This window comes from Eucyclogobius newberryi, unplaced genomic scaffold (genome assembly GCF_026437365.1).
Source record: "Eucyclogobius newberryi isolate DKJ021-1_F unplaced genomic scaffold, fEucNew1.0.hap1 SCAF_7, whole genome shotgun sequence".
Taxonomy (NCBI): Eukaryota; Metazoa; Chordata; class Actinopteri; order Gobiiformes; family Gobiidae; genus Eucyclogobius; species Eucyclogobius newberryi.
The window spans coordinates 2,827,592-2,839,844 of record NW_027316389.1 but is presented as its reverse complement, the minus strand read 5'-3'; the positions used below and the strand labels follow the sequence as shown (position 1 = coordinate 2,839,844).

General features: G+C 50.1%; 1 protein-coding gene across 1 annotated transcript in view; it reads right to left on the bottom strand.

The window, feature by feature from the left end:
* The window catches only part of smc1b (structural maintenance of chromosomes 1B), a 37,037-nt gene extending 28,327 nt beyond the window's left edge, over positions 1–8,710 (bottom strand). Inside the window, exons 1-9 of the mRNA XM_072435570.1 lie at positions 8,570–8,710; positions 6,940–7,128; positions 5,655–5,767; positions 5,360–5,563; positions 4,642–4,880; positions 4,320–4,572; positions 1,993–2,216; positions 1,720–1,927; positions 622–807 (exon numbers count right to left, since the gene is read on the bottom strand). Of these exons, the coding sequence (XP_072291671.1) occupies positions 622–807; positions 1,720–1,927; positions 1,993–2,216; positions 4,320–4,572; positions 4,642–4,880; positions 5,360–5,563; positions 5,655–5,767; positions 6,940–7,128; positions 8,570–8,678 (1,725 nt within the window). The 5' untranslated portion in view covers positions 8,679–8,710. The remainder of the gene's footprint in view (positions 1–621; positions 808–1,719; positions 1,928–1,992; positions 2,217–4,319; positions 4,573–4,641; positions 4,881–5,359; positions 5,564–5,654; positions 5,768–6,939; positions 7,129–8,569) is intronic.
* Positions 8,711–12,253: the final 3,543 nt, after the last annotated feature.

Sequence of the window (12,253 nt, the reverse complement as noted above, 5' to 3'; positions counted from 1 at the left end):
TGACTGAGAAAACCTCCTCAAAATGAAACTCATGAACAGAACTGTACTTTAGAGTGTGAAACATCAGGACCAGAACGCTGTGCAAGAGCAGCTTCCAGGCTTTTAGCTAGAATTTGAAAACACCCCGTCCAACCGGGGGCTTACATTTATTTTTATTTTTTTAAGGAAGGCTATGGAAAGCCAATATGTTTATCACCGCCTTTTTTCGCCGCTTTTACAAAATAAAGCGGCGCTTTTAACGCGGAGGCGACTACACGGCAGCACCCGCACGCCTCTCGTATCATCGCGCCGCCTGAGCTTGGCATTTTCCAGACCACGGCTCGGCAGCCAATCAGAGCCAGGCACACAAACTTTGTCGACCAATCAGCGCGCAGCATACAAATTTTCACTTGTAAACAGTGAGCTGTCATGGCGCGGACCACGGCGACTATCGTCAAACGCTTCCCGGCCCGATTTAATGATGATATTCACTTTTCTAAAATATATTAATAAAAATTACACCGTCCTTGTCCTCGAAAATGTCCGTCCACATGTCGAGACACCCCGTCCAAAAGACGGGAAGACGGCCCTCCAGCTAAAAGCCTGGCAGCTTCTTTGTGCACAAGCAGTGTCTAAACTCACCTGGAGGTAGTCGATGGGCAGGAAGGTCTCGGGCTCGCAGCGCTCTTCTTTGATGAACTGGATGCAGTCGCGGGCCACGCCCTCAGAGCTGACCACGATGGCGTTCAGGAAGCGGCTGAACACTTTGGTCACTGCCAACTGGAACTTCTTATGGACGGGACTGACCAGGTCAGACAGACGGCCGAACTGAGGGAGAGACAGGTTAAAGGTGTGAACTGCAGCGCCTCCTGCAGGTTAAAGGTGTGAACTGCAGCGCCTCCTGCAGGTTAAAGGTGTGAACTGCAGCGCCTCCTGCTGGTGTGAACACATCATTAAGAGACCAGGTCCAAACAGGATTAAAGCGGAACTAAATCAGGACTAAACCAGGACTAAACCAGGTCCAAACCGGGACTAAACCAGGACAAAACCAGGACAAAACCGGGTCTAAACCGGGTCTAAACCAGATCTAAACCAGGTCCAAACCGGGACTAAACCAGGTCTAAACCAGGAATAAACCGGGTCTAAACCAGATCTAAAAAAGAGCTAAACCAGGGCTAAACCAGGACTAAACCAGGTCTAAACCAGGTATAAACCAGGTCTAAACCAAGTCTTCCAGAAGTTAGTTTAGCTGGACTTTTGATCCGTCTGAACACATTTAGTGTATATTTAGGTGTATTTTCCTGAGCTGTTGTACTTGTATCACTGTTTCTGCTTCTGCAGAAAAACCTGGAGCAGATCGTTTCTCTAGAAGAATCATTTCTGCACAAATACAGACTAAACTAAACTAATTATCGCGTCAGCCTATGGTACTTTTACATGGATACTTCAGCGATATACTCTGTATATTGACATGGATACTTCAGCGATATACTCTGTATATTTACATGGATACTTCAGCGATATACTGCGATACTCTGAAGTACTCTATATTTACATGGATACTTCAGCGATATACTGCGATACTCTGAAGTACTCTATATTTACATGGATACTTCAGCGATATACTGCGATACTCTGAAGTACTCTGTATATTTACATGGATACTTCAGCGATATACTGCGATACTCTGAAGTACTCTGTATACTCTAGACTCTAGATGTTTCCTCCGGGTTCTTGTACCACGGTGTCGGGGCACCGCCTCTGCAGCCGCTCCAGGACCTCCTTCCTCTGGCTCCGCCTCTTGTTCTCGTGCGTCTCCAGACCGGCGTGGCCCAGCTCCTCCAGGACGGCCTCCAGCTCCGCCCGAACCTGCTCCGCCCTGGCCCCGCCCGTCTGCAGCTCGGCGCCCAGAGTCTGCTCCTGCTCCCGGAGAGCGTGGATGGAGGACCTGAGCGGAGGAGAAGAAGAGCGTCACAGCGTCGCCTCCCTCCTCGCGGAGGGCGTGGCTCACACCTGCAGGCGGCCGTGTACTTCTCCAGCTTCTCCGCTCGCCGCGCCCCGTCCTCCAGCTCCTTCTGACCGCTGCTGACCCCGGCCTGGACCTGGCTGCGTCGGCGCCGGTCCAGGTCCAGTCTCTCCCGGTCGGCCTTGATCTCCCAGTGCAGTTTGTCGGCCTGTTGGGTCAGGACCGCGCCCTGGCGCCGAGAGAGCTCCTTCAGCTCCTTGTAACGCTCCAACTGTGGCAGAGGTCAAAGGTCCTTTAGCACGACCCGGGTCTGATAACTGTAAGGGTCATCTGAAGGTCTGAGAGTCATCTGAGGGTCATCTGAAGGTCTGAGAGTCATCTGAGGGTCATCTGAGGGTCTGAGAGTCATCTGAGGGTCATCTGAGGGTCTGAGAGTCATCTGAGGGTCATCTGAGGGTCTGAGAGTCATCTGAGGGTCGTCTGAATGTCATCTGAGGGTCATCTGAGGGTCTGAGAGTCATCTGAGGGTCGTCTGAATGTCATCTGAGGGTCATCTGAAGGTCTGAGAGTCATCTGAGGGTCATCTGAGGGTCTGAGAGTCATCTGAGGGTCGTCTGAAGGTCATCTGAGGGTCATCTGAAGGTCTGAGAGTCATCTGAGGGTCATCTGAAGGTCTGAGAGTCATCTGAGGGTCATCTGAGGGTCAGAGAGTCATCTGAGGGTCGTCTGAAGGTCATCTGAGGGTCGTCTGAAGGCCTGAGAGTCATCTGAGGGTCGTCTGAAGGCCTGAGAGTCATCTGAGGGTCTAAGAGTCATCTGAAGGTCATCTGAGGGTCATCTGAAGGTCTGAGAGTCATCTGAGGGTCGTCTGAATGTCATCTGAGGGTCATCTGAGGGTCTGAGAGTCATCTGAGGGTCGTCTGAATGTCATCTGAGGGTCATCTGAAGGTCTGAGAGTCATCTGAGGGTCATCTGAGGGTCTGAGAGTCATCTGAGGGTCGTCTGAAGGTCATCTGAGGGTCATCTGAAGGTCTGAGAGTCATCTGAGGGTCATCTGAAGGTCTGAGAGTCATCTGAGGGTCATCTGAGGGTCAGAGAGTCATCTGAGGGTCGTCTGAAGGTCATCTGAGGGTCGTCTGAAGGCCTGAGAGTCATCTGAGGGTCGTCTGAAGGCCTGAGAGTCATCTGAGGGTCTAAGAGTCATCTGAAGGTCATCTGAGGGTCATCTGAAGGTCTGAGAGTCATCTGAGGGTCATCTGAAGGTCTGAGAGTCATCTGAGGGTCATCTGAGGGTCAGAGTCATCTGAGGGTCGTCTGAAGGTCATCTGAGGGTCGTCTGAAGGCCTGAGAGTCATCTGAGGGTCGTCTGAAGGCCTGAGAGTCATCTGAGGGTCTAAGAGTCATCTGAAGGTCATCTGAGGGTCATCTGAAGGTCTGAGAGTCATCTGAGGGTCAGAGAGTCATCTGAGGGTAGTCTGAAGGTCATCTGAGGGTCGTCTGAAGGCCTGAGAGTAATCTGAGGGTCTAAGAGTCATCTGAAGGTCATCTGAGGGTCATCTGAAGGTCTGAGTTATCTGAGGGTCATCTGAGGGTCAGAGTCATCTGAGGGTCGTCTGAAGGTCATCTGAGGGTCGTCTGAAGGCCTGAGAGTCATCTGAGGGTCGTCTGAAGGCCTGAGAGTAATCTGAGGGTCTAAGAGTCATCTGAAGGTCATCTGAGGGTCATCTGAAGGTCTGAGAGTTATCTGAAGGTCTGATGGTAATCTTGAAGGTCTGAGCATCATCTGAAGGTCTGAGGGTCATCTGAAGGTCTGAGAGTCATCTGAGGGTCATCTGAAGGTCTGAGAGTCATCTGAAGGTCATATGAGGGTCATCTGAAGGTTATCTGAGGGTCATCTGAAGGCCTGAGAGTCATCTGAGGGTCGTCTGAGGGTCATCTGACGGTCATCTGAAGGCCTGAGAGTCATATGAGGGTCGTCTGAAGGTCATCTGAGGGTCGTCTGAAGGTCTGAGAGTAATCTGAGGGTCGTCTGAAGGCCTGAGAGTCATCTGAGGGTCTAAGAGTCATCTGAAGGTCATCTGAGGGTCATCTGAAGGCCTGAGAGTTATCTGAGGGTCGTCTGAAGGTCTGAGAGTCATCTGAGGGTCGTATGAAGGTCTGAGAGTCATCTGAGGGTCGTCTGAAGGCCTGAGAGTTATCTGAGGGTCGTCTGAAGGTCTGAGAGTCATCTGAGGGTCGTCTGAAGGTCACCTGAGCTCTAAACCAGGATCTAAATGTAGCCCATTTATTTCACCAGGAGAACCTTAGAGTAGTAGAAGTCCACACCTCCTCACAGCCCCACCAGCCCTGAGCAGCAGCAGATGTTTGCTCTGACCTGCTCCTGGTCCAGCTGGATGTCCCTGGAGGCCGTCTGTCTCTGGGCTTCTCTCTCGTAGCTCCTCCTGCTCTCCTCCAGCTCCTCCGCCTCCTGACGTCCTCGCCTCAGCTCCTGCTTCTTCAGAGCCAGCTGCTCCTCGGCCTCCCTCAGCGCCGCCCGGATCTCCTCCGCCTTCTTCTTGTGGTGGGACGAGTTGACCTTGGCCTTGATGTAGTGGGCGCGGCACTGGGACAGAAGCTGCTCCTGGGCCCTGCCACACAAACACACCACACGCCTCAGAACGCGCTCCTCGCATCTGAGCTTCTGTGGAGGTGTTTACCGTATGTCTTTGTCGAGGAGCTGCGCCTCCCTCTGCAGACGGCCGTGATCTTTCCTCTGAGCTTTGACTTGGAGCTCGCAGTCGCTGGCGTGGCTCTGTTTGGAGGAGACCACCTGCTGCTTCTGCCCCAGAGAGTCGCAAAGAGCGTCGATGCTCCTCTCGCTGTGGAAGAGCCGAGTCAGACTGAGCTGCAGACGCTGCTCGCCCAGGTCGTCCAACAGCGACTGGTACTTCTCCGCCTGAAGACACCAACAAACTCCTGTTTCTCCTGCGACACTTGCTTCCTCACCTCCTGTTTCTCCTGCGACACTTGCTTCCTCACCTCCTGTTTCTCCTGCGACACTTGCTTCCTCACCTCCTGTTTCTCCTGCGACACTTGCTTCCTCACCTCCTGTTTCTCCTGCGACACTTGCTTCCTTACCTCTTGTTTCTCCTGCGACACTTGCTTCCTCACCTCCTGTTTCTCCTGCGACACTTGCTTCCTTACCTCTTGTTTCTCCTGCGACACTTGCTTCCTCACCTCCTGTTTCTCCTGCGACACTTGCTTCCTTACCTCTTGTTTCTCCTGCGACACTTGCTTCCTCACCTCCTGTTTCTCCTGCGACACTTGCTTCCTCACCTCCTGTTTCTCCTGCGACACTTGCTTCCTCACCTCCTGTTTCTCCTGCGACACTTGCTTCCTCACCTCTTGTTTCTCCTGCGACACTTGCTTCCTCACCTCCTGTTTCTCCTGCGACACTTGCTTCCTCTCCACCACAGCCGCCTTCTTCTTGTTGAAGTGGAACTGAGTGTCTTCTTTGGCGCGCAGCATGGCCTTCTTCTTCTGCTCGTACTCTGAGGCCAGCTCTCTGGACTGACTGATGATCTCGAACATCTTGGTCCGCTCTTTGGGGTCCTTCAGAGCGATGGACTCCACTGCCCCCTGGTGGAGACGACACAAACACAGGTCAGCACTCAGGACGTCTTCACTTCATTCATTTTATTTGATTCTTTTGAGCAGCAGAATGATGAACCTGGAAGACGAGGCAGTTCTGGGCTTTGGTGACGATGCCGATCTCCTCCAGATGCTTCAGATACTGACCCAGAGTCACCTGGACGTTATTGACCCGATACTCTGAGGAGTCGCCTGGAACATGAAGTCACATGACACACAGCACGAGATTATGAAGACACGAAGAAGAGCGAGATAATAATTGTGTCGAGTTCTGAGTGAGCTTTAGTCCTACAAGAGGCTCGTGTCACACTCCCTCGACCTTTAGATGTTTGACCTGGTCCTCTCGACCTTTAGATGTTTGACCTGGTCCTCTCGACCTTCAGATGTTTGACCTGGTCCTCTCGAGCTTCAGATGTTTGACCTGGTCCTCTCAACCTTCAGATGTTTGACCTGGTCCTCTCGACCTTCAGATGTTTGACCTGGTCCTCTCTGGTCCTCTCGAGCTTCAGATGTTTGACCTGGTCCTCTGGAGCTTCAGATGTTTGACCTGGTCCTCTCTGGTCCTCTCGAGCTTCAGATGTTTGACCTGGTCCTCTGGTCCTCTCGAGCTTCAGATGTTTGACCTGGTCCTCTCTGCTCCTCTCGAGCTTCAGATGTTTGACCTGGTCCTCTCTGGTCCTCTGGAGCTTCAGATGTTTGACCTGGTCCTCTGGTCCTCTCGAGCTTCAGATGTTTGACCTGGTCCTCTGGAGCTTCAGATGTTTGACCTGGTCCTCTCTGGTCCTCTCGAGCTTCAGATGTTTGACCTGGTCCTCTGGTCCTCTCGAGCTTCAGATGTTTGACCTGGTCCTCTGGTCCTCTCGAGCGTCAGATGTTTGACCTGGTCCTCTGGTCCTCTCGAGCTTCAGATGTTTGACCTGGTCCTCTGGTCCTCTCGAGCTTCAGATGTTTGACCTGGTCCTCTGGTCCTCTCGAGCTTCAGATGTTTGACCTGGTCCTCTCTGGTCCTCTCGAGCTTCAGATGTTTGACCTGGTCCTCTGGTCCTCTCGAGCTTCAGATGTTTGACCTGGTCCTCTCTGGTCCTCTCGAGCTTCAGATGTTTGACCTGGTCCTCTGGTCCTCTCGAGCTTCAGATGTTTGACCTGGTCCTCTGCTCCTCTCGAGCTTCAGATGTTTGACCTGGTCCTCTGGTCCTCTCGAGCTTCAGATGTTTGAGCTGGTCCTCTGGTCCTCTCGAGCTTCAGATGTTTGACCTGGTCCTCTGGTCCTCTCGAGCTTCAGATGTTTGACCTGGTCCTCTCTGGTCCTCTCGAGCTTCAGATGTTTGACCTAGTGACCTGTAGATATTTGACCTGGTCCTCACCGGTGATGGTGCGGCTGAAGCTGCGCTCCTCCTCGTCCTCGCCGCAGTATCTCAGACAGACCGTGGCACTTCTGGACACAGGCTGACCGATGTGAGCTCCGTGGATCAGGTCTCGCAGATGTTTCACTCTGAGAGAAGACGAGCGCTCTCCTGTGGCGAAGCTGATGGCGTCCATCACGTTGGATTTACCTGGAGAGACAATAGTACAGGAAATCGTTTAGAACAAAGTCTGTGGCTAAAGATGAAACATGTTCATTAAGTACTGTATTTTCGCACATTTTTTCATAGTTTTGGCCGGGTGCGACTTATATTTATACGTATATACTACTTATCTCCGGAGCAACTTATATATGATATTATTTGTTATTTTCCCACTTGCAACTTAAAATGCAAGTACATGATTAAATGTGTACTTCAATAGATCGCTCATGCTGTATGTGTACTTTTACTTACACGTGAGTACTACTACACGTGAGTACTAGTACTACTACACGTGAGTACTACTACACGTGAGTACTAGTACTACTACACGTGAGTACTACTACACGTGAGTACTAGTACTACTACACGTGAGTACTACTACACGTGAGTACTAGTACTACTACACGTGAGTACTACTACACGTGAGTACTAGTACTACTACACGTGAGTACTACTACACGTGAGTACTAGTACTACTACACGTGAGTACTAGTACTACTACACGTGAGTACTAATACACGTGAGTACTAGTACTACTACACGTGAGTACTACTACACGTGAGTACTAGTACTACTACACGTGAGTACTAGTACTACTACACGTGAGTACTACTACTGCGTAAACACAGGATTTCTTTTAAACTGCTTATTTTTGATTGTTTGCATTTGAATTTATTTTTAATAGTTTTATGTTTTACGTTATGTTCGGCCCGCGACCCAAATGAGTTTGACACGCCTGGTTTAGAATAAGAAGTTATCGACATGTGTTTTTGCCCCAGTGTTTTCCTGATGAATGACACAATAATGAACATGTTTATAAAAGTACAGCATCGAGACACGAAAAGGTCTAAAAACATTCAAACTTCTGTCGTGTTGGTAACATCATTAAACAGGATTCAGAATGAGTCAGTAACATTTAAACACATTTAACACACATTTGACACATTTAACACACATTTGACACATTTAACACAGAGTTTTACTACATTTAAACACATTAAACACATTTAACACAGGGTTTTACTGCATTTAAACACATTTAACACACGTTTAAACACATTTAACACACATTTAAATACATTTAACAAGGGGTTTTACTGCATTAGAACACATTAAACACATTTATATACATTTGACACACATTATGGCACAGTTAGACTTTCACACTCACAAAAATCGTTTTTACTTTTATCTGAAGATATATTACACACTAATTATAATATATATATCTAAAAAAGCTACATAATAATAGAGACAATATTCAAATGTTTTTATCATGTTTTTATCCTGTTTTCATCCAGTTTTCTGACTTTAAAGCCCAGAAACGTGTCTCAAAAGCGTGTTTAAATGAGACAGAAACGCGGCCGTGACGGAGGCGCGTCTTTGACCTCAAACCGGCGCCATTAACGTGGATAAAAAGCACATTTACCGGATCCGTTGGTCCCGATGATGCAGCTGAACCGGAGGAACGGGCCGATGGTCTGCCTCCCGCGCCACGACTTAAAGTTCTCCACGTCGATCTGCTTCAGAAAACCCATTTTACCTCCGCGTTTGACGGAGGGAAAGTGACGGCGCTCGAGCGCGCTGTGCGAGCGGAGGCGGGAAAACCGGCTAGCGTAGCATTAGCATAAACATTAGCATTAGCGTTAGCCACGGTTTCGTCAACACAAACGAGTGCAAATACTGAGAATACTTTCACATTGAGTCGCATTGTAAACAGAGGGAGGACGCGATGTAAGATTAAAACTGCTTTGTTTGTGTTTTTACCTTTTAATGAACTTAACTTTATGACAAATGAGAGAATCAGGACGTGTTTGTTCCTCTGATTGTAGAAAAGTAGCTGTATTTTGCGCACTTCTGCTCATAACACGAAAGTCCTCCACCAAAACAAGCACTTTCCTTTCCCTTTTTAAATATATAAAGTAATATATAAAGAATGATGTTGTTTTATTTAGCACAAGGAAAGAAATGGACTGTGTGTAATTCTGATAATGGCCGCTAGAGGGAAGCACACGTGTACATTTGTATTAAAGCCACAGTCTGTAACTTTCTGCCGTGTAAAGTTAGTAGAAAGTTAAAGCCAGACTTCCAGATTAATGCCACAGTGTGGAACATTACAGCAGAAGAAACGGTATTTCCATGGAAACAAGCAGGAGGCTCCTCAGGGTGAGGAGTCAGGTTTGTGGAAAGGCCGCTCACTGTGAGAACACAGCTTTTTCAGTGCAGTAAAAATTCATTAATTTTGTCTTGGGCTTAAAAGTTATGCATTAGAGCTTTAGTCAGTGCATTTGTGTTGAGCAAAAGGAAACGATAAAGTCTGTTGAATGTGACATTTTATAATGACGATAAAACAGTAAGAGGGGGCACTGCAGGACCACCTTTACACCAGCAGGGGCACTGCAGGACCACCTTTACACCAGCAGGGGCACTGCAGGACCACCTTTACACCAGCAGGGGCACTGCAGGACCACCTTTACACCAACAGGGGCACTGCAGGACCACCTTTACACCAGCAGGGGCACTGCAGGACCACCTTTACACCAGCAGGGGCACTGCAGGACCACCTTTACACCAGCAGGGGCACTGCAGGACCACCTTTACACCAGCAGGGGCACTGCAGGACCACCTTTACACCAGCAGGGGCACTGCAGGACCACCTTTACACCAGCAGGGGCACTGCAGGACCACCTTTACACCAGCAGGGGCACTGCAGGACCACCTTTACACCAGCAGGGGCACTGCAGGACCACCTTTACACCAGCAGGGGCACTGCAGGACCACCTTTACACCAGCAGGGGCACTGCAGGACCACCTTTACACCAGCAGGGGCACTGCAGGACCACCTTTACACCAGCAGGGGCACTGCAGGACCACCTTTACACCAGCAGGGGCACTGCAGGACCAACACTGAATATTACAATTTATTCCACAATTAAAAGTAAATTGTTCCTATGAATTTTCCTCGAATAAAACAAAATGGTCGACATCAAAAGCTCGACACTATAAAAGTAATAGTTGTATTTGTTGTTATTTGAGATTCACGGGTTTAAAGTCAGGAACGGAACATGAACATATGAACTATTCGATTATTATGATTATTATGATTATTATTATTATTATTATTATTATTATTATTAGTAGTAGTAGTAGTAGTAGTAGTAGTAGTAGTAGTAGTAGTAGTAGTAGTAGTAGTAGTAGTAGTAGTAGTAGTAGTAGTAGTAGTTCAGGTTTTCTTGTGTCTTTGAGTCGAGCTCTGTACAAACTGTATAATTCTGCCGGATCAGCAGAACTCACACGTTTAGCCCCCTCCTCTCTCCCCCTCTCCTCTCTCCTCCCCCTCTCTCCTCCCCCTCTCCTCCCTCTCTCCCTCTCTCCATCGCTCCTCCCCCTATCTCCCTCTTCTCTCCCCCTCTCTCCTACCTCCCTCCTCTCTCCTCTCTCCCCCTCTCCCTCTCTTCCCTCTCTCCCTCCTCTCTTCCTCCCCCCCTCTCCCCCTCTGTCTCCCCCTCTCCTCGCTCCTCTCCCTCCCCCTCTTTCCCCCTCTCTCTCCCCCTCTCCTCGCTCCTCCCCCTCTCTCCCTCCTCCCTCCTCCCCCTCTCCCCCCTCTCCTCCCCCTCTCCTCCCCCTCTCCCCCCTCTCCTCTCCCTCTCTCTCCCCCTCTCTCCTCCCTCTTTCTTCTTTGTGCACACTCAGCACTCTTCACTCTTAGACCTGGACATTTTCCTTTGTTCTGCAAATTTACACAAAACGATAATTAGGCCACAAGAAAAGAGCCGTTTCTCATGTCCACAACAGACCAGGAACCAGGAACCCGTGAAGACCAGGAACCAGTGAAGACCAGGAACCAGTGAAGACCAGGAACCAGTGAAGACCAGGAACCAGTGAAGACCAGGAACCAGGAACCATTGAAGACCAGGAACCAGTGAAGGCCATGGACCAGTGAGGACCAAGAACCAGTGAGGACCAGGGAAGACCAGGGACCAGTGAAGACCAGTGAAGACCAGGGACCAGTGAAGACCAGGAACCAGTAAAGACCAGGGGCAGAGGAGCCGGGGCCTGCAGGGGGCGCTCTTCACACAGAGGAGCCGGGGCCTGCAGGGGGCGGAGCCGGGGCCTGCAGGGGGCGCTCTTCACACAGAGGAGCCGGGGCCTGCAGGGGGCGGAGCCGGGGCCTGCAGGGGGCGGAACCGGGGCCTGCAGGGGGCGCTCTTCACACAGAGGAGCCGGGGCCTGCAGGGGGCGCTCCTCACCTGCATTATTAAAGAGGCGCTCCAGGCTCCGTCTGAAGCGCTGAAACATTTATGGAAGTGGCTCTCGCTGTCGTTCCTCCTGCTTTTATGAAACATCGTTCTGACGTTTCACCAGGAAAGAAAAGGAATTTCTACAAAAGCAATTTTTACATTTTCTCTTAAACGATGAGGCCGAATGTTCCACCATCAGACGTTCCACCATCAGACGTTCCACCATCAGAGGTTCCACCACCAACTGTTCCACCATCAGATGTTCCACCATCAGATGTTCCACCATCAGATGTTCCACCATCAGACGTTCCACCATCAGATGTTCCACCACCAGACGTTCCACCATCAGAGGTTCCACCATCAGATGTTCCACCACCAGATGTTCCATCATCAGAGGTTCCACCACCAACTGTTCCACCATCAGATGTTCCACCATCAGACGTTCCACCATCAGATGTTCCACCATCAGATGTTCCACCACCAGACGTTCCACCATCAGAGGTTCCACCATCAGATGTTCCACCATCAGATGTTCCACCATCAGATGTTCCACCACCAGACGTTCCACCATCAGACGTTCCACCATCAGACGTTCCACCATCAGATGTTCCACCATCAGACGTTCCACCATCAGATGTTCCACCACCAGACGTTGCACCATCAGACGTTCCACCACCAACTGTTCCACCATCAGATGTTCCACCATCAGATGTTCCACCATCAGACGTTCCACCATCAGATGTTCCACCATCAGACGTTCCACCATCAGATGTTCCACCCCCAGTCGTTCCACCATCGGATGTTCCACCATCAGATGTTCCACCATCAGATGTTCCACCACCAGACGTTCCACCATCAGAGGTTCCACCACC